The sequence below is a fragment of the Rutilus rutilus genome (genome assembly GCF_951802725.1).
Source record: "Rutilus rutilus genome assembly, chromosome: 12".
In the NCBI taxonomy this organism is placed as follows: Eukaryota; Metazoa; Chordata; class Actinopteri; order Cypriniformes; family Leuciscidae; genus Rutilus; species Rutilus rutilus.
Window position 1 is genome coordinate 8,069,723 of NC_140217.1, and position 27,025 is coordinate 8,096,747.

The window sequence follows — 27,025 nt, forward strand, 5'->3', positions numbered from 1 at the left end:
CAGGAGGAAGAGACAAGAGAGGGGGACCCATCCTTACCTTCCCTGCACGAAGTAATCACGACAGAATAAAGCAAGAAGACTTGCGCAAACTGGTGACCTACCTCTCCACTGTGCCCAGGTTATAAAATTCCAACATTTATTTGTTAAAATGTCCCTGAAAGATATCCCTGAGGAAAAGTGTCCTGAGAAAGCGTCTCTGTGATAGCCCTAGACTCCTGTAAACAGCAAAAAAAGGCTTGCTTGTGCTTGTTTAGGCTTCAAAAACCTTATCAAAACAGCTCAAATTGCTTTCAGCACCAACATCATAATATAATTGCTAAAGTTTGTGACATAAAGGATGACATGGATGCGTTTAAAGCGTTTGATTAGAGCATCTTTTTGATCTTTAGGGCATTCTGATGCAATGTGATGCAAGTCTAAAATCATATAGATTTTACAGAACTTTCAGAACGTTCTGGCAAGTTATGATCTCGCATTAACGTTAATTGAATGTTTGTTCTAAGTTATCTGGTCTTCTAATGTTCTCAAAATGTTCACAAAAAAAAATATTTTTAAATTATTTATTTTTTAGTTGGACATTAGTTTAACATTTTTTTAAAATGTTTCTACAGTACTTGATTCAGAATAGTCAGAGAACATTCAAAAGTAACATTACCATAATGTTTGAAAAATAATGAAATGCAATGTTCCCTTAACGTTCACACAACGTTCTTAGAACATATTTGTGTTAGCTAGGTTCATTGATGTATAACTCTGCAAACTTAAGCAGATTTGTATCCACATTTTTCCTGGATGGCCTTAAGTTGTTGGCCTTCCTCTAACATTGTCAATCCCCGTTTCCTGTGCAGTGAGGATGTAAGTAAGCGAGGATTTACAGTGATCGTAGACATGCGTGGGTCTAAATGGGATCTAATCAAGCCGTTGCTGAAGACGCTACAGGAGTCATTTCCAGCTGAGATCTGTGTCGCTCTCATTATCAAACCAGACAACTTCTGGCAGAAGCAGAAGACCAACTTTGGCAGTGCCAAATTCACCTTTGAGGTATAGGAATGGAATTTTGTCAAATAAGAAAAATACATCTGCCATTTGATTTACTTTCATGTAAAAATATGTTTTTTATTTTTTATTTTTTATTGTTAAGGTCCAAAGACTGACAAAATGTTTTGATTTGCCAGTACAGAGCCTCCATTGTGTCTGTTTTTGACTTTTATTGCACTAATTTAATTTGTTTAAAAATGTAATTTATTCCTGATGCAAAGCTGAATTGTCAGCATCATTGCTCCAGTCTTCAGTGTCACATGATCCTTCAGAAATCATTCTAATATGCTGATTTGCTGCTCAAGAAACATTTCATAATAATATCAAAGTTGAAAATGGTTACGATGCTTAATATCTTTTGTCTAAATAATGATCATTTTTCCTTTGATGAAGAGAAAGAACAAAGCATGAAAAGAACAACATTTATTTGAAATATAAATATTGGTTACACTTTATTTTAAAGTGTCTTTTTTACAATGTAATTATACATTTAAGTACTGAGTAATATTAATGAACTACATGTACTTACTATAGGGTTAAGATTAGGTTTTGGTATGGTTTAGGGTTAGTTGCATGTAATTATGCATAATTTATAGTCATTACTATAATAACCGCATGTTACATGTAACAATGTTGTGTATTTATTTGTAAATTTAGTTTTACAATGTGCAGTCGATCACTCTCTTAGGCTCTTTTCTTCTCTTAGACCAGTATGGTTTCAGTGGAAGGTCTGACTAAGTTGGTGGACCCATCTCAGCTGACAGCAGATCTTGAGGGGACCTTGGAGTACGACCACGTGGAATGGACTGAGCTCCGCGTTTCTCTTGAGGAGTTCACCGGAGGCGCTCTTCACCTCCTTTCCCGGCTGGAGGAGCTCCAGGAGGTGCTTTCCTGCCAAGAGCTTGCCACTAACGCAGAGGAAGCGCGGAAACTCTTGGAGGAGCACGCTCGACTGAGGAAGACTATGACGAAAGCACCAGTGGATGAGTTAGACCATGAAGGACAGCGACTCCTTCAGAAGATCAGGGACGGAGGAGACGGGAGGCTGTCTGGTGGGGCCGACTTCCAGAGTTTGGTGCCTAAGATTTCCGCCCTGCTGGATAAACTTCAAGTTACACGGCAGCACCTTCTGCAGGCCTGGCTCAACCGCAAACAACAGCTGGACCAGTGTTTTCAGTTACGGCTGTACGAGCAGGATGCAGAAAAGGTTAGAGCATAGGATCAGCCGTGACACATGTAGAAGGGAAAATAATGCTAAGGAAAATTGGGAAGAACTGTCAGGGATGAACAAACAAGGAGAAATAATGATATACAATGACAATCATAAAACAAATTTTTTAACCATGATGTGATAATGACTATACAACAATAATAGTAATAATTATTATTATTTATAATAATTTATTATTATTAATAAAAAAAAAAAATATATATATATTTAATTTATGCAATAAATTATTCAAAAAAATACAATTATAAAAACCAATAAAGAAATATTTAATTAATCATTTAATTCTTTACATTTTATATTAATTTGACTAAATTAGACATTTAAATTAATAAAGAATAATTTACTATAGTAATAATAATATTGAACTGTAAATAAAAAAATTTACAGAAAATAAACAAATTATTATTAGGAGTAATAAAATTACAATGCTTATATTTATGTCTGGATTTCTTTGCTTCCAGACATTAAACCATAGAGGAAAAATGCAGGGCATAAAAGAGCTTTTGTTGACAACAGATTTATAAACATGTGGAAGAAAAAATGAATATTGTGGAAAAAAATAGAATTCATTTCCACAACATCGTAGCCATGTTGCACTAATTTGTTCCCTCAGGTACATACTCTCATATATATATATTGCACATATTAAACATCACTCACATTTTTCATAGCATGTTAAAACAAACAATTAGCTAACGCAAGTAGAGTAATACAGTTGAAGGTCATATGAAAGTGTAAATAATAAATTATCGTAATGATAATGGAATGTTCACTGTACTCCCTTCTGTGGCCTGATGTCCGCGGGAGGCCTTGTGTTTCGTTTAAGCCCAAACGGAGAAACAGTCTCACACTCCCCGGTCCTGCTGACTGAGCCCATCTGTGCTCCACAAGCGCCAGAACACTAAGGGCTATTGCTTGTACAGCAGCCAAAGAGAAAATCTGTGTATATTAAGGTTCACGTGTAGATCACAAGAACACTAGCAGGGAGTCGAATCACCCAAAGCCCTAGAAGGACTGTTAAGCAAATTTGCCTGGACTTTGTAAATATTTATGGAGAAATATTCATCTTGATTGGTCCAGTATGGTAATCTTCAGCCTGTGGTCATAGTTTGCTACTTAATGTGTGTGTCTTAAGAGTTTTTTCCCACAAACCGTCTGTGAATGCAGCATTTCTCTCTCTTTTTCGCTCTTTGTAGATGTTTGAATGGATCGGACACAATAAAGAGCTGTTCCTGCAGACACACACAGACATTGGAGTGAGCTACCAGCATGCAGCAGATCTACAGACCCAGCATGACCACTTTGCCATGAACTCAATGGTACGATGGGGAAATTGTACAAGAAAGCCGCCTTGATGCACTCTCGCTAGACAAAATGAGACAGCCTTTGTGTCTTCTTTTTACTCATTTAATGGTGTCATCCTCTGGCATCCTGTCTCTCTTTTCAGAATGCATATGTGAATATCTCGCGAATCGTCTCGGTGGCGACGCGGCTCTGTGAGGCGGGTCATTACGCCGCCGCTCAGATACAGCAGATCTCTGGTCAGTTGGATCAGGACTGGAAGAGCTTTGCCTCGGCACTGGAGGAGCGCAGTGCCATCTTGGCCATGTCCTCGGTGTTCCACCAAAAAACCGAACAGGTAAAACTGGGTTTGGTAGCTTATTGTTTTAAAGAACACGTTTATCAAAATCAGATTTTTGATTTTAGAAATGATCTGTTGATGCCCGTGAAGCTTATCCAATTTCCCCCTGTTATGCTTTTTTAATTTTGTTTTGCTGCTCTCTTACAACAAGTTTACAAGGTCAAAAAACACTTTAATTTTCTAATAATATACATTGCACATCATCTCATTTGTCAAAGAATCTGAGAAAGGTGAGTTTAAAGATTTAGGACCCTATTTTAAAGATCTAAGCGCATGGTCTAAAGCACAGGGCGCAAGCACACTTAGGGTGTGTCTGAATCCACTTTTGCTAGTTTAACGACGGGGAAAATGGTTGTCCTTATTCTCTTAATGAGTAATGGCTGTGTTTTGGGCGTAACGTAAAATAAACCAACCAGACTCTCATCTCCCATTCCCTTTAAAAGCCAGGTGCGCTCGCGCCATGGTGGATTCGCTATTTACATGACGGAATTTGCAAGCGGAGTAACTGAACGTGTCTCCAGAGCGCAAACGGATCTGCTTGTGCGCGAGGTTAAAGCCCGCAAGCAGATCATCTACGGAACAAGCCGGACTCCACCATATCTTTATGTACACAATATTAATCTTTTACAATGTAATCCTTTTATATTTAATAGTTGGCATGTTTGTGTGCTGCTGCGCATCCCTGTGTGTGTAATAAGCAGAGTGTATGTGCAAGTTGGACACGTCTATAGGCGCACATTACTAACGCGCTCTTTAAATAATCAGACCAGCACGCCCATGGGCGCGCACATGGGTGCAAATGCATTTGCTATTTAAACAACGTGGCGCAGGACGTGAAAATGATAACTGCGTCAGACTGAAACTAGCAAGAAACACTTAAGATAGGGCCCTCTCTAAATCCCTCCTTTCCGCGTGCCTACTCTGCTCTGATTGGTCAGAAGGCCCAGTCTGTTGTGATTGGTCTACCACTTACGGCGTGTGTCTGAAACTCAATGCCGATTACTATATCTGAATTTCAGCTCTGAAGGCTTCCTCAGCACTTGTATACACAGTGATACGAGCGATGGCATCGGTTTCTCCATATCAATTCCAGCGCGATTCCTCATCCTTTAGTAGTGTATCCAAAGTGGATTCGCTGCACAGAAAACATGTCGATATCACAACCCGAACTCTTCGAGGCCTCTGCTACAACTACAGTGTTTGAGAGCGGGTCAAAGTAGACATCATTCGTGGGCAGCCAATGAAGACCATAGGATGGCATTATGGCATTTCGTTTTTGCCTATGTAAATTTACATTGGTATGTAACAAGAAGTGAGACTGGAATTGAATCGTTTCAGTAGTTCAGAATCAATTCTGTCTTTAGGAGACAATAACTTAATTTGTTGTTCACTTTGATCTTTAAAACTTTCACTAAATCATCACTAAAATTCTATGTATTGTTTCTTACAACAAAATAGTAATAGTAAATCTGTTGCAGCTCCTGTGATTAGTTGGAGTCTGTGTCACAAGCGACATTTTACACTTTATGTAAATGATCAGTTTTGATGCACTATCCTCTTTGCTTTTGAAATTATTTGATTATTTTCTAGATTTGGTGGACTAGGGACCAAACTTTGCAATGTGAGCATTGTCAAACTGTTATTTTAAAAGAGCAATCAAAATGTGTAAATTAAAAATATTCTAAAATCTTTTGCACGTATTGGTCCTTTTCCATTAAATGAAAAGATTTCAGTTCACAAGTATAATTTTTTCGTGACAGGTGATCATTTTAATTTTACTTTTTTAATGTCATTAAATTAAAACAATTAATTTATTATTATTAATTATATTATATACTATTTCATTTTATTTTACATTATTAGCAGAAATTTGCTCTGACAACAATATTAGTATTATTCTTTATCAAAAAATGTTATGCATTGTGAAATCTGAAATATGGCCTCAATTTGATTTGATTCAGGTCGATTTGGTTATTTTGTTGTTTCATAGCAAATTTTCAACTAAAATCAAGTATTGTATTTTGAGTGATATTTTAATGTGTACGATTTTTACGAATGCATTCAATTTTTATTTCCAGATCGATGCATTGTGATGCATCATTTCAATTTTACACCATTAATGTAATGATTTACCCTGTGTGTTTCTAAACTAGTACTAAACTAGTACTAAAACTGGTTTGAAAGGTAACCTAAAATGTGGTACAGTAAGATTAAATGAACTGGATTTATTTAAGTCAAAAATATGATTTAATATCACTGATTCTAACTGTGACTGCATTAGGCTACACCAAGAAAAGCAACCACCACTGTTACTACTTTTTAAAATCCAACTAATGCTTATTTAGTTGATGTTATATATTTCCTACGTAGTGGAAATATTGTCTGTTATCAGTCAATAATTCGGTTCCTTGATTTATTTTATCCTAATTCCTGATTTTCTCTATGTGCAACTGTACTTAAGGCTCCTCTATCAGCCTCAGTCTGATTCTTCATTAATAACTCATTTGTCTAAATGTGCACACATAGCTTCTTCATGCCTTTTTGATTTATGACCCCAATTTGTAAGATCCTCAGCAACTCTGTTTAATTATGTCTGAGCTGGTTTTTAATGAAATTGTGCGACTGTGCACCTCTGTCCTCTCTGGTTTTATCACATGGACCTTTTACACTGTAAAGTTTGAGAGCGTGTCCTCTCTCTGTGCTGTTCTTAGTTTCTGACCAGCATGGAGGGATGGGTGAAGTCATGCGGTGAGGGCGGATTGCCAACAGCGACACAAGAACTTGAGATGGCCATTCACAACCATCAGAATCTGTACGAGCAGATCACCACAGCATATACAGAGGTGACCATTGACACATAAAATGTAAACTTTTTAAATATGATATGTAGCCTATGTACTATGTTTGTGGGCAATGCATTTCAGAGTTGGTTGGTGCAATGTTGTGGATCTGGGCTGTAGTAGTTTTATATCTCTTGAAATGGCGAAGACAGTGGAGAAGATGCATTAGGCAATTATTTGCTCTATTTTTACATTATTTAGATGTGTTACATAAAGTAGCCTCCCATATAGACGGTGATACAATTGGACATACATATACTGTAAAAAAGTTGTACATTAAACATATTGAGTATGTTTTGCAATAATATACTATTTCAGTCTTTCTACTTTAAAATTTCACATTTAATTCAATGTGTTACTTGCAGTTTATTTAATTATTTGTAAAATTTACTAGCAATTTCTGAGGGAAAATAGTTTCATACATTGATGCGTTTCATACTGTACAATAAGCTTTAAACGCTTGCCCTTGTAGAGCAGATTTAGTTCACAAACAACTTTTAGTAGTGTACTGTATAGCCTAAATATGATTTGTATTCATGATAAACAATACTAAAATTAACTCTTCATGCCAAAACTCAAATCCTCTGCACACTCAAGCTCGAGGATCATATTCATTCTGGTTCTTGATTCATTTTGAGTCTGACAGGACCAATTCAGTGATTTGTTAACAGGGCTTGACATTAACTGTGGCTAGTGGTTTTCCAAATTTGTTAGCCACTCAGCATTTTCACAGGCCACAATTTTAACATTGATAACACCAACAATATTCATCCGGAGCAAAATAAACGAGTGAGTGCGGGGAGGCGGGTTTGTGTGTCAACTTGCTGTCGGAGAGATGAGAGTGTGGGAAAGCGCAGCTGGTATTGTGCATCTATTCTGGGGAAATGAGTATCGGAAGCATTGCAGATATTTCAGTACTGATATGTATCGAAAAATCTGTATTTTTTGACAACAGTACATTGCACTTAGTTTATTATTTCAGATGCCTTTTTACAAGACTACAATAAAAAAAATTATATATTATATAGAAAATTCAACCCTCCAAAGTGGGTAGTAAAGTGACTGCATTACACGCCACTGCTGAAATCCAGTGGTGGGTGTTAATGTCAAGCCCTGGTTGTTAATCACAAACTTCCTCCGAACGAATCATTGAATCAGTGATTTGATTTGAGAACAGCTGCAACTTGATCAGTCATTTGCAAATTAATTTTGTGCAGAGCAATTTGTGAAGCGATTTTACAGATTCATTGAAAAGAATCAAAAGAATGATTTGTTCATGACACGATGAGACACGACTACATCAGGTTTGAAATAATAAGAAACTATGATTTTATGAAATATTGAGGAATAAAAAAGTAAGGTATTATGCTTTGTAATGCAGTAACCAGTACTTTAAAACACAAAAAGTAATGAAATACAAAGTAATGAATTTTATATTTCTGATCGCAGGTCAGTCAGACAGGAAAGACCCTACTGGATGTGTTGCAGAGGCCTCAGCCCCCGGCTGACTCAGGGTCTCTGACGGCAGGGGCCGATTATAGTCAGGCGGTGAGGGTGGTTCTGGAGATGGTCCATGAGGTAGTTATTCAGTATCGCAGACTGGAGGGTCTCCTGCAACATCGCAAGCTTCGGCTGCACCAGAGACTTCAGCTGTGTGTGTTTCAACAAGACGTGCAGCAGGTATATCACACATATGTGCATGTCCACACACACACAAATGCACACATGCACTATGCAAATCACTCAGATATGCATGCACTCATATGTGCACATGCATGCATACAACACACACACACGTACACTATACCCACATAATTCAACATCTGACAAATTTGAACTAAACTCTCAACCTTTCAGTAGCTGTTTTTAGATCTTTGCATGTAACGATGTTTCTCCTGTGGCAGAACAAATATCAACTGCACAGAGTATTAGAGGAAGTGACAAGGAAGTGACACGAACTCTGACCCATAGAGTTGACTGAGATTGCCTCAGCATCCTCGAGGGACGGCAGTATTGTGCTTGGCCTATAGTCAGTTCCTCCAACAATACACTCCACTTCCTGTGGCCGTCGCCTTCAGGGGCTTTTTGTTGTACCTTTACCGGTTCTCTGTCAGGACTGTGTTGTTTCTTTGATGTGACTGGATCCTTTCCAGGGACTCTTTAGACAGAAATGAGGCCTACTCGAGCATTGAGCTTGTGCAGTGAACTAAAGACCTTTGACTTCTTACTGTTGAAGTTTGTTGAACCTTTTCAAAATCAACTGAGCCTCTTTACAACAAATTGTTTAAGCTCTGACTTGCTTTTAAGATGTGTGTACAATGTTTCTATAGGAAAGAAACATTACAAATTAGGCAACTCACGTGAAAAAGAAGTAAACTTTTGCATACTTATTACAGAAATAATATACTTAAGTGAAAATATTTAAGTGCTAACTGAATGTAATGTTTTCTGACATATTATTTGAAAATGAAATGAAAGTGTATATTATAATAATAAGTTTATATTAAACGCATTTAGTTAAACTTAAGAGTGCTTTGCTTTTTGACTTAATTCGAACTTAATACGTCTTTTTATGTCATTTCATAATTACTTCTAAAGTGTACTGCCGAATGTCATTTTTATTGAAACTTTTATTTAAATATATTTGTAATTACACATTTATAATGATGACGATACAATTTAGTACATTTAAAATATTACATTTAAATATAAAATCAAATAACACAGTTAAAATTGTAATCAAATACTACATATGCTTTAGTATGATAGTCAGCACATCAAAATAAGTGTATTTCTTTTAAGCACAACAAATGATTATTATTATTAAAAAGTATATAAACTGTACTTCAATGTACTTTTAATTTAACATGATTACAAAGTGCACTTTTTTAAAAGTGTACTTAAGTGTGTTAATAAACAGTTATTAAAGTTTATTCTTTTTAAGTACACTTAAGTGGCATTTTATTTAATTAATGTTATATTATCTGGACGTCCAGTTTATTTAATTTTTTTAAGAAAACTTTAATTTTTATATGTCAAGAAGATTTGAAGTATGCTACAAGTGCACATTCAATGCAAATAAGCATACTTCTTTTTCACAAGGGAGGAACTGGAGATATCTTAATCTGGAACGTTCCTTTAAATTTGGTATAGACAATTCAATGTTGGTGTGTGTGCTTAGGTCTTGGACTGGATTGAAAACCATGGAGAGGCATTCCTCAGTAAACATACAGGAGTTGGGAAGTCTGTACACAGAGCACGAGCACTACAAAAACGACACGATGACTTTCAGGAGGTGGCACAGGTTAGAACCCACTCTGTTATGTTGTTTGTATTATTATTTTTTTTCTGATGAGAGAGGAGCAAACGAGCATTAGCAGTGATATCGTTTCTTCATGCTATTGATTCCTGTTAATATTCATGGAAGATGTTTTTAATGTACTTTTCTCTCTCTCTCTCTCTCTCTCTCTCTCTCTCTCTCTCTCTCTCTCTTTCGCTCCAGAACACTTATACTAATGCGGATAAGCTCTTGGAAGCAGCTGAGCAGCTGGCTCAGACGGGAGAGTGTGATCCAGAAGAGATTTACGCTGCCGCCCATCACCTGGAGGTCAGAGTTCAGGAGTTTGTACGGAGGGTGGAGCAGAGGAAACTTCTGCTGGATATCTCAGTGTCTTTTCACACCCACACTAAAGAGGTAGTGCACCCACACACACTAAACAGTGCTCTCCAAAAAGCTAGTTGTGACTGATCTCTGTTCATGCGTAAGAGATTTTGTTAGTAGCTCTCAACTCCACTTACTGACTGACTGCACTAATTAAATACTAAACTAAATAGACAAAGCCAGCATAATGAGATGCTATTTAACAACTTCTTATTAGAGCAGTATTTCTGACTATAAAGGAGTAGAGAAACAGCCACCTGCAATCACCTAGCAACACCTTAACAACCCCCAAAGTGCCCTAATAAACACTTAGAACAGTTGTCTACCAACCACCTACCTAGCACAGGGAGGCTACCACTAATGCAACCACCTAGCAAATACCCAGAACACCTTAGCAACTGCCTAGCAACCACCTATCAGTGATCTAGCAAATACCTAGAACTCCTAAGCAACTGCTTAGCAACATCCTTGCAACCACCTAACAATGACCTAAAAACTACCTAGAACACCTTAGCAACAATCCCCCAACCACCCTAGTAACTACCTAGAACACCTACCTAGCAACACTCTATCCAAAACCCAGAACACCTTAGCAACTGCCTAGCAACAACCCACAACACTGTAACAACTGCCTAGCAACACCCCTGCATCCACCTAGAACACTCAAGCAACACCCTAGTCACTCTGTTGCTAGAGTGTTCTAGGTGGTTGCAAGGGTGTTTCTAGGCAGATGTTATGGTATTGTGGGCGGTTGCTAGAATAAATACCTAGAACACCTAAGCAACTGCCTAGCAACATCCTTGCAACCACCTAACAATGACCTAAAAACTACCTAGAACACCTTAGCAACAATCCCCCAACCGCCCTAGTAACTACCTAGAACACCTACCTAGCAACACTCTATCCAAAACCCAGAACACCTTAGCAACTGCCTAGCAACAACCCACAACACTGTAACAACTGCCTAGCAACACCCCTGCATCCACCTAGAACACTCAAGCAACACCCTAGTCACTCTGTTGCTAGAGTGTTCTAGGTGGTTGCAAGGGTGTTTCTAGGCAGATGTTATGGTATTGTGGGCGGTTGCTAGAATAAATATCCAGAATACCTTAGTAACTGCCTAGCGACAACCCACAACACAGTAACAACTGCCTAGCAACACCCCTGCATCCACCTACAGTAGAACACTCTAGCAACACCCTAGTTACTCTGTTGCTAGAGGATTCTAGGTGGTTGCAAGAGTGTTGCTAGGCACTTGCCATGGTGTTGTGGGCGGTTGCTAGACTAAATATCCAGTACACCTGCCTAGCAACACCCTTGCAACAATGCCATAGCAACTACCCAGAATGCACCCTAGTAACCTAGTAACCAAACAACTGCCTAGCAACACTGACAATCAGCTATCAATATAGAAAGATAAAAATTCCCAGAACATACAGTTTAACTATCTGTCTGACTTATGTGACTGTATATCTATCTGCCCTGTCTGTTTCTAGCTGTGGTCATGGATGGAGGACTTTCAGAAGACTCTTGTGGAGCCGGTGCTGAACTCTGAGTCTGTGGATGCTGTTCAGGAGCTGATCAGACTGTTTCAGCAGCAGCAGAGCAGCACTCTGGATGCCACACTCAATGTCATCAAAGAGGGGGAGGAGCTTATTCAGCATCTGCGGTGAGTTTGACAACACGCTCCTATTGTACAGCATTTCATCATAACCCAACTCTTGTCTTTTCACATTTTCCATTCCAGAAGTTACCAAAATTATTCCTAACATGATACTTGCAACCGCCTTGAAAAAGTAACAAAGTTGTGAAGTACAGGGTTTAGCACTAAATAACTTAGGTGGTTAGCACTTGAGTCTCAGGACCAGATCTGGTAACCACTAGGCTACAGCCCCAACATTTTTCGGTTTGCTGATCAATTTTAATAATATTCGGTAACACTTTATTTTGATGGTCCACTTTAGACATTCTACTAACTATAAGTAACTTATAGTAACTACATGTCAACTAACTCTCATTAAAGTATTAGTGGACTGTCTGCTTTATATCTGCTAACTCTTTATTTTGATGCTTGCAAACAGACATTCCACTGACTATAAGTAACTTTGCAACTACATGTTATCTTATTCTACTAACACTAACCTAACAGTCTACTACAGTCGACCAATGAATACTCTAATGAGAGTTAGTTGACCTGTACAGTAGTTGCAAAGTTACTTATAGCTAGTAAAATGTCTAAAGTGGACCATTGAAATAAAGTGTAAACTAATATTCTTTTTAGATTACTTCTGAACATGTCATTACATGTGATGGCATGCTGGTATATACTGGTTCTGGATTTACATGCCCTCTACTGATATTGATTTGCTCTTGGATGTTTTGGCGTGGGTTTGTGTGTGCTCAAACAGAGACTCAGCGTTGGCCTGTAATAAGCTGCCTCATGCCAGCTCCGTGGCTCATATCGAGGGTGTTCTACAGCAGTTGGATGAGGCTCAGGCTCATATGGAGGAGCTTTTTCATGAGCGCAGGATCAAACTGGACATCTTCCTGCAGCTCCGTATCTTTGAACAGTACGCCCTGGAGGTGTGTCAATATGTTTGAGTGTTTGATGGCCATTCCTTAATTAATGCAACTTTATTTGCATTTGCACGTCTGTATATATGTTTGTGTATTATGTACAATTGTTTTTGGATTTAGGAGTGTTGTTTGTCTTACTGTATATACTTTATGTCATAGTTCACCCCATAGTTCACGCCATCATTTACTCACCTGCATGTTGTTCCATACTTGATTGGCTAACTTTCTTCTGTGGAACACCAAAAGTGATTTATTTTTTGGGGGGAAATATCCTGCCTACTCTTTTCAATATGATGAAAGAAAATGAAGACTAGGGCTGCCAAGCTTCAAAAAAGAAAGAAAAAAAAGAAAAGAAACAAACAAATGCACCATTTATCGCAGCAGTGGACGCTCTGACTAATACACTGTCTTCACTTTAGTCCTCTGAAGCCATGCTTGCTTTGTGTGACAGATAAGTTTTTATCTACTTATAATCTTTGCCTTCTGTGCAATGTAATATAGTATTACAGTATTTATTAATATTTTAACAGGTTTTTATTTCATCTCTATATATATGGTTTTTAGTTTAAGATTTGGGTAATTTTGTCATTTTGATCAGATTTCGTTTTTAAAATAATTTTTATTTTGCTTTACCGTATTTATATATAAAAATCTGCCTTATTTCAATTACCGAAAGTTTAATTTTATACAGCATGTAGTTTTAGTTCATATTCACTTTAGTTTTACTACAGTTTAGTTTTAGTTTTACATTTTTTAAAGCATTGAACTGGATCAGTAAAAATTTTCAGCGATTAAATTCTGGTCTGTTTCTCACACAACATGAATCATATTGGACTTTAATGATAATTTAACTGAGCTTTTCACACACTTTTTTCATTGTTTATTATTTCATGAATATGAGTGTAAACTGGTTATAAATGGCGTCTGTTTCGTAGGTGATGGGTGAGCTGGACGCATGGAAACAAGATTTGATGCGACAAGCTTCTGATTTCAACACAGAGGAACTCACGCTGGCTGAACAAAGACTACACAGACACACTGAGCGCAAGCTCGCCATGAACAACATGACCTATGAGGTCATACAGCAGGGACAGGATCTCCACCAGTACATCATGGAGGTCCAGGCTTCAGGTGAGGAGCTGCTCAGAGATACTAGAGATGAAGAGTGAAGGGTGCGAGAGAGAGTAATAGTTTCATACTACAGTTGCTGGGTTCTGTTGAATCAGCGTTTTAACACTTTTGGTGTTTGTTGGCAGTTGTTGCTGTGCTGGTGTCACCATTGGTTTCACGCTTGGTTTACCGATGTTCACTTTGTGTTTGTCGGGTCATGGAATCTTTGACATAATCTCATTTAATAAGAAATTATCAGGAAAATTTTAATTCAATTAATTACATAATATGCTGATTATTTACTCAAATTATTAGGAATGAATCACTTGAATCAATATTTATGGATATTGAAGATGTTCATAAATAATCTAAAGACATTACTGTGGCAGATTGTGCAAAATCATTGAATAGACATCACAAGAAAAGAAAGGAAATGCATTGTTTGTTTAATTTCCATGTAATTGAACATAAGCCTATCACAAGTGTACAGTCCACAGCAATCCATATCTGTCTGCGGTAGACAAAAGACCCTTCACACAGAACATGTTCTTGCATTCCTTCTCAACACCCCGCGTTCTGTCTCATTTTGAGCTGTCTGCTCTCTGTAAGTGTGGTTTGTGAGGCGCGCTGCCTGTGGAGAAAAACATGAACTTGGTACTTCGAGCTTTATTTGCTTTGATGGTAAGAAGACCCCTTATACTGGGATCTGTATATGGGTCTGGTGCAATGTTGTTTTAGTATTATTTATATACTATCATAGTATTTATTAATAATTTACATTTTAGCTTTTGTTTGCATATTTTTGTAAAGTTTTTGTCATTTTGTCATTTTTATTACTTTTTCAAATATTTCCTTTTACATTTATTTCAGTTTTAGTTTCAGTAGCCTAATTTTGTAGTTCAACTTAAGCTTACTTATTGCCAAGGCTACATTTTCATCTAATAACTCTGTCATGACAACTCTCTGAGTGTTTGGCACGGTAATGAGAATGACAGTGTTGATATATTTGGTCTTGGCGGAATGAATCTGCTGCTCTGCTGCAGAGCAAGTACGGGACTTGCTACTGCCAATACAAACACGACACGCTGCTGTGAGCAAGTAAGACATGTTGCTGCGGTACAATATAGCGTACATGAATTACCAGTGGCAGATCTATACAGGTGGAGCTGGGGAAGGTGGAGGGTTTCTGAAAGCGCTGCACTGCTACAGCAAATGCTAACCAATTATTTGAAGGTTGAGCACACCAGCTCATTGGCTACTGATACAGCAGGAACCAATCAGCTGTGCCCTATAGATAATGATGTGATTGCAAGCAGTTTGAGTTAAGACCTATTAGCCTGCTTCATATATTCAGATTTATTTAACTTTACCAAAAACATTGTTTAACAGTTTCAGTTATAGTTAACAATAATTGCATTAATTATGTATTGCATTAGTTAATAAACTACTTAGAGTTAATCACATTACATTTACCAAATTATCTTAAAGGTATAGCGGAGGATTTTCCCGAATTTTAGAAAAGAACCGCCCTCTCCACTTTTTGAAAAAATGCACATGCGCAACACTCTACCTGCTCCCGAGAGGGAACGCCTATTAAACGTGTGCACGAGAGAGCATGCACGAGCTAATCATAGCTTACATTAACTTTTACTTGCAGTGATTTCTCCAAATAGCATGCCAAACTTTACCTGTCAAGTAGAAACTTGCTGAACGACTGAGGCATCAGTGGGAAGCCCAACCTGTGTTTTGAGCGCACGCCATCGTGTGAATCGTGTGCACGAGCACGTACGACGGCCTTACTTAAACATATCACCAGAATGATTGACACTTAGGAGGACCAATAGTCTTGATGATCCACCCGGAAAAAGAAAATCCTCCGCTATACCTTTAAACTGACAGCACTAACCCATTTATTATGACTATATATATATATATATATTAGGGCTGTCAAGATCAACGCGCAAATTTTTCTCAGTTTTATGCGTTAAAAATATTTAATGCAATTAATAAAGCATCCGTTTCTTTCCGTCTTCCTTTAGCTACCGTTTCAATTATATGTCCATGCTCATATTCATGCAAATGCTTTTAAACCATTCAAACGCATTAAGACAAGACACAAAAGAGAACTGGTGTGGTACTGGTGTGCGTCTGTGAATCTCCTGTCTGTGTGACACACACGTGACTCATGCACACAGAATGCCGTTTCAGACAGAACGCAAAAACACAAAATTTTGCCAAAATGCCCATGTGAAAATGATTACAATAAAAAAATATTAAAAACTGTAATGTTAGATCCGATTAATTACAGATTTTTTTTTTACAGATTACTTAATTTCTTAATTGATAGCACACTATATATATATATATATATATATACTGTATATATATCAGTGGCGGCTGCTGGTCTATCAAAGAGGGGAAGCTCATTTTCGGCCTACATTATAAAAATTGTCCATTTATTTAAACGTAAATTCTACGTTCCTTTTCAAGAAAATGCTCTGTGACCCTGTCGTACCAACTAGGCTTCTTTTCCAGTGACTTGACCAGTGTCCTCAATGGCCAGCAGAGTTAAATATAATTGTGTAAATGTAATAATATAATAAAGGTATAAATAATAATATAATAAAGTATAATAATACTACTACTAATAATATATTTTTTAAAATAATTTAAATAATTATTTTTTAATTGTTACTACTAATAATATAAAAAATAGAATAAGTAATAATATAATAAAGGTATAAATGTATAATTGTGTGAAATGTATTATGAAAATTGGCTAGCAATTTCGACAAGCAAATACCAAGAAATAGGTTGCAGCAGTTTGTCTTTCGACTACATTTGAAAAATCCGCGATGGGACTGAGCTCGAACAGCTTCAGCGGCAGCGACTTTTTATTGTATGAAATCGCTGTCAATCAAAAGGAGATGCAGCCTTTCGACAGACCCTCCGATCTTCACACAGAAGCCCGGAGTCCAGGCCAGCCCACTCCTCATTCACCCCCAGAGATGTTGAGCGTCCGTGGGCGGGACATAATCGCAGCATTTATCCAATGACCGTCTAGTTTCGAAGCACTGAAAAAAACTGTTCAGAGCAGCCCCATTGAAGTCAATGGATGCTGGGCTTCAACAGGCAAATGCACCGTGACGCTACGGGAATGTATGAGAAGGAAATCGAGTCAGCCGACCTGCTATATGTAACTGATTCTGAACGAACTCGTCTTTGAGATGAACGTTGTAAAATGTTAGCACAACAGTACATATTTGACCATTAATTTTTTGACATTATAGGGGAAGCCGAGCTTCCCTTGCAGTCTTAAAGAAATCCCCACTGATATATATACTGTATATATATGTGTGTGTGTGTGTATATTTATCATATATATTGATATATGTACATACCTGTGTATGTATGTATATATACATATATATACAGTATATACAGTATAAGAATTTATATATATATATATATATATATATATATATATATATATATATATATATATATATATATATATATATGGATCTTCATCCTTTATGGATCTTATTATCTTGCACGTACAGATGATTTTATCGCTGACCTGCGGTCCTTCATCCACTGTCCGTTTTTTATTTGTGCACATCAGTGTGCTTCTCTTTTATTATTAGCTTCTTCTCTCTCACGCCATGTGATGAGAACATCATTTATGTTTCACCAGTAATAATAACCTTTTAAAACAAAGCTTGTTGGAGTAACGTGAACACTCTACATCCAACAACCTACTTTACAATGTTTAAATAAGAGCTGTTCGTTGAGTCAGTGTGAACCAGCCTTTATGGCAGTAAGACAGTTGGCTAATGTCTGCTGTAAGGGCCAGTGAGAGATGAGAAGAACGCAGGAGTGATGATGAGTTAGTGTTCAGTGGAGAGATAAAAGAGTGTGAATCAGTCATCGCTTCACTCCTCCGTGCTCTGTTGTATTTTATTGACAGTTACCACGGACACAACAGCAGAAAGCTGCTACCCACATTATGGGCTGCCTTAGATACGTGTGATGAAAGAGGAAGAGAGAGAAGCGGAGGATTGGGTGGAAAGATAAGGATGGAAAATGTGTGTATGGCAGCAAGAGAAGATGAAATGGATTGGAGGAAGTGGAGGGAGACGGAGCTCCAGACAGCTCTGGGATCTCTCATACTATTAACTCTGTATGCAGGGGTAAGGTTGCTATGGAAACCCCCCTTTACATCCCCTATACCAAGGTTTCCATGGTGACGGGGCCTTCGCTCGTCACTTTGGGGTTCCTCGGACACACTCTATCGCTCATTGTTGGGTTGCCGCGAGGATGCTCGGGATACTGCAGAGGCCGCCCTGTCACTCACACATCGCGTTCCCATGGGAACCGACTCCTGTGGCCTGCTGTGAGGTTGTCATGGAGACAGCCCACGGGCAGGTAGCTGAGGATAAGTGGGGTGATGTAAGGGTTAGTAGAAGGAGGTTAAAACGCCCTGTGTTGTATCTGCAGAGAGGAGTCTCACAAGCACTTACACAGACGCTGGTTGTCTGTCACGCACTAATGCAGTTACAGACACGCGCATATGATCGATGCCATGCATTTGACGCTCTGCTGGGCAGCTGGGACATTCCATCACACAACTCACCTGACACGTTCCCCGCTCACATGCCATAATAACTCCTCGCTGAGATGGAGACCTTCAGAGGAGGCCTGAGACATAGTTGTTCACAGCACAGCGCACCCTGCTGGACAGAGGAAAGAAAATGAACTACTTGCACAACTGCTTCCACATTATACTAATGACAACTCAGGTAACAGTGTTCAGCGCACATACATGAGAACGCAGATTATTACTATTGCCGTCAATTGATTAAAACAATGAATCATGTTCTCTGCATTAACATTAATTATCTTGAACCTGTTGAAATGTTCCTATAAATATATTTTCTTTCCAACTGTGCATTCTGAATAATAAATAAATATATTTCACCACTAACCTGCAGCCGTCCAGTGCTCATCTTTTCATTAGCAGCGTTTTTCTCTAATGATCATATTTCATATCTGTTCAGTTTCTGAAATACCTGTCTCTGAAAATGTCCATATTTTTAAATCTTCTTGCTGATTAGTCAAGTAGGTGACTACAGCCAAGACTATAGAATAACACAAGACGCTGCACTCATGTTGTTTTGAATGGGAAAAAGTGCAACACTTCCTTTGGCGGAATAAGTCCCGGCTTCTAAATACTTGCAATACTTGAATCTGAACAAGACCGGTCTCAGACTTAAGTTCGTCTCAAGTCTCAAAAATATGGTCTTGGACTCAGACTTGAGGTGACCTCGAGTACTGCAACACTGAACAAGTATAGCACTTTTCAAGCAAAACATTTTACAAAAAAAGTTTGTTTGGTGATGATAAAGATGAAATGATAGTACAAACATACTACTCATAAAGAACACAAACAGTATTTGGAGACTTTCTTGTTGTCAAATGTTTGTGGAACATCAATAAATAATTTGTTTACACGTGCTACTTGGATTGATATTTTATTATTGATTATTATTGAATCATATTCACACCATGTTCATTTGTTGGCCAGAGGAGAACTAGCCCCCTTTTCTCCATTCTGTCACCTGATGGAGTTTGGGTTCCTTGTCACTGTTGTCTCTGGAATGCTTATTTGGGGACACTTAATATTCAACAACATTATTGACCTGACTGTACTGACGCTGCTGTGTGAGATCTGAACTGAGTTGGACAATGGCATCATTTTTTGCAGAACTGCTTTATAGATGAAATTAGCTAATTTAAAGGAACACGCCGACTTTTTGGGACTTTAGCTTATTCACCGTATCCCCCAGAGTTAGATAAGTCAAGGGATAAGTCCCCTTCTCATCTCCGTGCGTGCCGTAACTCTGTCTGACGCACCCACCGCTAGCCTAGCTTAGCACAAATACTGGAGGTAAATGGCTCCAGCTAGCATACTGCTCCCAATAAGTGACAAAATTACGCCAACATTTTCCTATTTACATGTTGTGATTTGTATAGTCACAGCGTGTACAAATAACAAGGTCAAATGAGACACAGCCATCTTCTAACCGTATACATACTGGGAACTATATTCTCAGAAGGCGAAGCACTGCTACTTCTGCGGAGTGATTTGTTCGCAGCACCTGAGAAGCCCCGTGGTGAGGAGCAGAGAGTTCACTCAGAGTTGGAGTAAATCACTCCGAGTAAATATGTATGTGTATTTTTCAGGTGTGGAACTCACCGGAGAAAAAGATGTTGATTTGGCGGCAAAAATTCAAGAGCTGCTGGAGTTCTTGAATGAAAAGCAGCATGAGCTGGAAGTGAGCGCAGAACACACACACAAACGTCTGGAGCAGTGCTTGCAGCTACGACACCTTCAGGCGGAGGTCAAACAGGTGTGTGTTTAAAACCAATTGCTACATCTCAGCTCATGCTCACATTTTGGGACCCTACTTGAAGTCACACTCACCGTAATGTCATGAGTAACGCCTAATTTCGAGAAAAAATTGCCTGTGCTGTGCTAATGTCCGAGATTCTGACTGATGCCATTAGCCCTGAGTACTGAGTGCCCAGCTAATTGCCTTTATCGTTGACACTTTGAGCACGCGCGCACACACACACACTGTCGCTCATATCCAGACTCTGGCAGTGCGTGGGTGCAGACTGCAGCCCTGCATTTCAGAAAAATGAATCAATCAATTCACTTGCAGTATTTCATAGACAGCATTGCTTTCTTACTGGCAGTGCTGTCATCTCGGGACCTCTCAGCTTTATCTTTGCTCTTTAATTGATTATATTGTATCTTATTTCTATCTTGCACATCAGTTTGGTTAGAACATGAATGTAAATGTAGGCAGGGTGTTACATAATGTGGGAGTGGGGACTCCCTCCAGCTCAGCTTTAATGTTTCTGCACATTTCACTGACTCTTGAGAAATGGAACGAAACGTTGAACAATTTGCCATTAGTTTTGAAAATGGCAGCATTTCCACTTTGATATGAATCAGAGATGTTAACTAGAATGTTCTTTAAACAACTCATCTTATTTACTGACCTCAGACCATCAATAAATATTTGAAATAAATAAAAAGTACAATAAAATGAACAAAAGTAGACGTACTAAATAGTCCTGAGAGAAGGAAAAGGGTCATTAAAAAACCCAAAATTGTAAAACCAGCAATAGTTTTGGATTAGATTTGGAATAGAATTTGCATTTTATTTAAACCACCATGTATTTATTTTGCACAAGTCATGTCATAAGTCTGTTCAAAATACTCCAGTCTTCAGTGTAACAAACATACACACACACACACACACACACATATATATATATATATATATATAAACACACTGTAAAATGTGATCAGTTGACTTAACTTAAAAAAAGTGAGAAAACCTGTTGCCTTAAAATTGTTAAGTAAATAAACCTCATGTGTAATTGAAAAAATTAAGTTATGTGAACTTGACAATTCCACACAACTTAATTTTTTCTATATATATTATTATTATATATATACAGTGTGTATTTATATAAATATAGCTACTAATTAGACATACTTAAAATTAGGCTTACATATATATATATATATATATATATATATATATATATATATATATATGTATGCCTATTTTAAGTATGTCTAATTAGTAGCTAACAACACCAGTTAAACAAATTAGCTGCTGACAGTGGCAACAATTCAATAGATGGAGCTGAAAATCGGTTGGGAGCCATCCTATATTGTAAATTTATAGTTGAATGCTAGATTTGCAAATGTTTATTATTTGACATGGTACATTATTTCTGTATCTGACAGTGTTGGGACAGTGCAAGGAAAACACATTTAAAAAATTTAGTCAGAAAATGGAAAAAGCAGGAGGCTGCACCAAACCCAAAATGAATACCTCTGAATATGTTAACAGATTAATCCGAAATAATTCATTGCCTTTCATGTTTCACTTCTGTAGCCTGTTTTGTCACATGGCTGTGTGTGTGTGTGCATTTGCATACACGTGCATGATCATTTACATGCGTGTGATGGTCTGTGCAGGTGCTGGGTTGGATCCGTAATGGTGAATCCATGCTGACGGCGAGCACAACGAATGCCGGTTCCCTGTCTGAGGCGGAACAACTTCAGAGAGAGCATGAACAGTTTCAGCTCGCCATCGAGGTACACACACACACATTTTGCTTAATAGATTCAGCAGGGGGCAGCTGAATCTGCTATAATATACTGTAATATGAACATTAATATTAAATATTAAACCTTGTGTACATTATTAACTGCAATTAGGGGAATCTATTAGAATTCTGCTAATAGAAAACAGATTATTTATTTAACCCTGCAGGTGGTAATAAACACATTTTGGGGAATGTTAGTATGGGTTCTCATTGTTTTCAATATACAGTGGGTACGGAAAGTATTCAGACCCCCTTAAATTTTTCACTCTTTGTTATATTGCAGCCATTTGCTAAAATCATTTAAGTTCATTTTTTTTTCTTCATTATTGTACACACAGCACCCCATATTGACAGAAAAACACAGAATTGTTGACATTTTTGCACATTTATTAAAAAAGAAAAACTGAAATATCACATGGTCCTAAGTATTCAGACCCTTTTTAAAAATGTAAAAAATGTAAGGGGATCTGAATACTTTCCGTACCCACTGTAAACAGGAGATAAATTGATCTATAAATTATAATGCCTCCCTTCGTTATATTCATCAAAGGCATTCACCAAACAGCTGAGTTGATTTTTTTCTGAGTTTAGAAAAAAACAACAATTACTCAGCAAATTTATGAAGTAAGAAGCACATTAGTCCAAAATGAAGACCGGGTTTTAATTCAGCAAATTGCTGCGTATAATTCTCCACTAACGACAGCCTCTCTAAATCAAAGGAAGTCAGTGCTGAGTATTGGCCAAATTTTCCCTTCCGCCAAATATATGTTTTAATCATCTACAGCAATGGTTCTCAAACTTTTCAGGCCAAGTACCACTTTTCATCAACTCATATTTGCGATGCCAAACAAACTGGCGAATTTAGGCTGCTAGTTTTATTCATCCAGCATGTGCTCTTTTGAAAGAATCAGACTGTGCTTCACCGCTGATTGTTTTGGCTTTGAACGGCAGGACGTCTAACTGAATGTGTCTTAATTGCCCTCCTCCCTCCGTGACCTTACCCGCCTCTTCTGCGGTCCTGGCAGTTAACTAAATTAATTTAAGTACACCTCGAGAATTAAAACAAGCCCCTTCTTGAAAGTAAGGGTGTGCAATTTTGAGAAACATTTTTTTTTCTATATTTTCTGGAACAACGATAATTTGCCAATTTTATTTATTTATATATTTTTTATTTTAAACAAAATTGTCTTGCTTATTAGATGTATGCATGCATCATCTTATGTCAAATTCTTACATTTAATCAGTAAATTCAATTATTATAATACACTGCAAAAATCTAATTCTAAGGTTACAGTCTTAATGAGTGAGTCATTTATTCAACCAATTTGCTCAAATGGCTGATTCATTCAGCAAGTGACTGTGGCTGTGTTCGAAATCGCCCCCTATACCCATATTCACTATTCCCTACATTACTCCACTAATATAGTCCACTTTAAGGAGTGAATGAAAACGAGTGAGTGAATTCAGACACTGAGTGTGTCGGAAGGGCTGCCGCTTTTGCATTAGTTTGTATTTGTCTTTTAATAATCATTTTAAACTTAGCAAACTGGCAGCTCCAATAGTAATGAAAAGATTTATCTTGAGCTCTGTCATGTAAACTAGCATGTATAAACCTTAATTAAACAATTTAATAATCAATTAAAAAGGAATTTATACCTGTATGATATTACGCTGTACCCACATTGGACCAGCTGTTTGGAAAATAGATGGATGGATGTTTCAGTCGCGAACGCAATCTTCTGGCGAGACCAATAATTCATTTGGCATGACCCTCACAGTGCATTATGGGTATTCTCTAGCCATTGAGCATACATCAGTTGCGGTGCATTATGGGATTGAAAGAGTGCACTCGATAATGTCCACTATGGTTTCGGACTCCACTACAAATGGCTGCCCCCTCATATAGTGCCCTGTTGAAGAGAGCTGTAAATTCAGCTGTGATTTCAGACACAGCCTGTTGGGTCATCATAAGTGGATCATTGAATCAATGATTCGTTCAAATATGCTGATTCATTCAGCAACAAAGCGCCACTGTGTGTTGCTTGGAAGACGCACAGAAGTTTCGCTGTGAAACTCAGTTTGGTACTATTTTAAATCAGTGTCTAAAATGTAACAATATTTACTTCTTGTTTATTGAACTGTTTAAAAAAAAAATCAATATCTAATTTGCAATCGTGTTGATATTCTGAAAAACTAGCATGCTTGTTTGTGTGATATTGCTTAACTACGGTATATTACAGAAAGATAAGACCACCATATATTGATTTTCACTCTAATTACATTCTACTAGGCTACATCAGTAAGTGAAAGTGTGAACTCAAGACAGGTCTTAGCTTTTTTAGTTTATTTTGTTGTTGTTTTTTTGCAAAGTGAGTGACATGTTTAGTGTCAGCTTCCACATGGTTAAATATCGTTAATTGTTTAGCCCTACTTGAAAGTCCCTCTCTTTGCCCACAGTCTCTGCTCCACGCCGACTCCCTCCAGCGCACCCACCAGAGCGCCCTGCAGCTCCAGCAGAGAGCGGAGCTGCTGTTGCAGGCCGGTCACTATGACCCAGACGCCGTCCGGGCCTGCGCCGAGACCGTGGCCCTGCACTGGCAAACCCTCATGCTGAAGATGGAGGACAGATTAAAGCTGGTTAATGCCTCTGTGGCCTTCTACAAGACATCTGAACAGGTGGGTTGTAATGGAGTATGTCATAGTTACCACCAATACCAACAAGTGTGCTGAGATTGTGGTTGAACTAGTGATAAACCTGTAAATGGGTATGGGTATTTGGGTATTATACCCATGGGTATAATGGGTATCATTTAAATGGGTTATCAGCCTTTTTTTAGATTAAAAAATATACATGTGAACCAGATGGATGTCTTTGGCCATTGCAGTAAATGTCATGTTTTTTTCAGTGCCTCACGCCATGAGCGCATTACTTTTTTAGTAAAAGTAAAAGATAAATAAATAAATATTTCTTATAAAATAAATAAATCTAAATGAGCAGCATTTTTACGATGCCCTGTGAGGTTTCTTAGTAGCTCATTTGAAAATTTCAAGACTCAAGACAGTATACATTGAGTTCACCTTTGAGTTGTAGCCTTCATTTAAAGTAATATTTTAAGGGCATAAGAAGCTGTATATTTTAGACACTACCGTTAAAAAAATTGGTGTCAGCACTATTTTGTTTTATGTTTTGAAATAAGTCTCTTATGCTCACCGTGGCTGCATTTATTTGATCAAAAATACAGTAAAACAGTAATATTGTGAATTATTATTACAATTTAATATGTTAACTTGGTGCTTAAGTATTTCTGGAAAATTATGTTGAAAACGGTTGTGCTGCTTAATTCCTTTGTGGAAACTGTGATGCATTTTGTCCATGATTCATTGATGAAAAGAAAGTTCAGAGAAACAGCATTTATTTGAATTTTATTTTTTATTTTTGAAAATCTTTACTGTCACTTTTGGCTAGTTTAATGCATCCTTGCTGAATAAAAGTATTAATTTCAATCAATCAATCAATCAATAAAATCTTACTGTCCCCAAACTTTTGAATGGTAGTGTACATTAGTCTAACCTGTGGTAATAAAGTATGCTTTTAAAAATCCCAAAAATCCAGTTCATAGATAGAGCCCATATGCATTGCTGGCACCTCACATGGGGTCACATGAGATCCTTTGAGATAAAAGAGCCATTGGCATTGAAGAACGACTTGCCTTTAAGGTTCATTGATTTGGATATTTGGATATTATCGCCCAATAATCATGCTCATTTGTACCTAAACAGAAATGTTAGCTCCCCCTAGTGTCAGTTCCTACATCTTCCGAAAATACACACTATTATCAGATTTTTTTTCTCTCTCTCTCTAATGAATGAAATAACTATTTGCCAAATGTTTTATTTTTCATTTAATGGTGGCGTTTTTATATATGTCTCTTTACTCTCATTACACTGTATTGTATTAAATATATTACCATTATATCTGTGATTGGCCACCCTGCTCTCTGACTGACCACTGTGAAGCATACAGAGACTTAAATTAAGCTTTGTGATGCTATTTTGTATGTGTGTAACATAGTGTATGTCTACCTCAGGTATGTAATGTGTTGGAGAGTCTGGAACTGGAGTACAGGAGAGAGGAGGACTGGTGCGGAGGTCATGATAAATTGGGCTCAATGGCAGAGACTGACCACGTCAGCCCTCTCATCAACAAACACCTGGAGCAGAAAGAAGCCTTTCTCAAGGTACACCTCACACCTACACATACACAGACTAAAAACACCTGCAACAACAGAAGCTCATCAGCTCTCTCATCAATTTGTCCTTTTTATATTTTTAAGAACTGCATCTGCAGCAAAATTTCACCATATGTGACCACATATGTGTCAGTTAAAATAGGTCACAGCATGTAAAAAATATTTTCATTTGTAATAAAGAAACCTTGACTAAAATATTTCCTCAACACTCCTAAAACCTCACTTGCTATCAACATGGTAAATGAAGAAGTCACTGTACAGTTTAGGCTTATGTGCACTGACTCTACGGAATGTTTTATTTCTCTGGTTCTAGGCGTGTACTTTAGCTCGTCGCAACGCAGAGGTCTTTCTCAAATACATCCATCGAAACAATGTGAGCATGCCTGGGGTCGCCACCCACAATCGAGCCACTGAGTCCCAAGTCAAAGGTCAGGACTACTTAAAGGCATTACACCTGCTAAATATACAGTTGGTCTGTAT

At 37.7% G+C, this 27,025-nt stretch overlaps 1 protein-coding gene across 1 annotated transcript in view; it reads left to right on the forward strand.

The window, feature by feature from the left end:
• kalrnb (kalirin RhoGEF kinase b) overlaps positions 1–27,025 on the forward strand; it is an 83,487-nt gene that overhangs the window by 21,527 nt on the left and 34,935 nt on the right. The window contains exons 3-19 of the mRNA XM_084425910.1: positions 4–118; positions 849–1,041; positions 1,745–2,245; positions 3,466–3,588; positions 3,717–3,908; positions 6,623–6,754; positions 8,201–8,431; positions 9,933–10,055; positions 10,254–10,445; positions 11,909–12,081; positions 12,821–12,995; positions 13,925–14,120; positions 20,346–20,512; positions 22,165–22,284; positions 24,753–24,971; positions 26,384–26,533; positions 26,859–26,973. Of these exons, the coding sequence (XP_084282036.1) occupies positions 4–118; positions 849–1,041; positions 1,745–2,245; positions 3,466–3,588; positions 3,717–3,908; positions 6,623–6,754; positions 8,201–8,431; positions 9,933–10,055; positions 10,254–10,445; positions 11,909–12,081; positions 12,821–12,995; positions 13,925–14,120; positions 20,346–20,512; positions 22,165–22,284; positions 24,753–24,971; positions 26,384–26,533; positions 26,859–26,973 (3,117 nt within the window). The remainder of the gene's footprint in view (positions 1–3; positions 119–848; positions 1,042–1,744; positions 2,246–3,465; positions 3,589–3,716; positions 3,909–6,622; positions 6,755–8,200; positions 8,432–9,932; positions 10,056–10,253; positions 10,446–11,908; positions 12,082–12,820; positions 12,996–13,924; positions 14,121–20,345; positions 20,513–22,164; positions 22,285–24,752; positions 24,972–26,383; positions 26,534–26,858; positions 26,974–27,025) is intronic.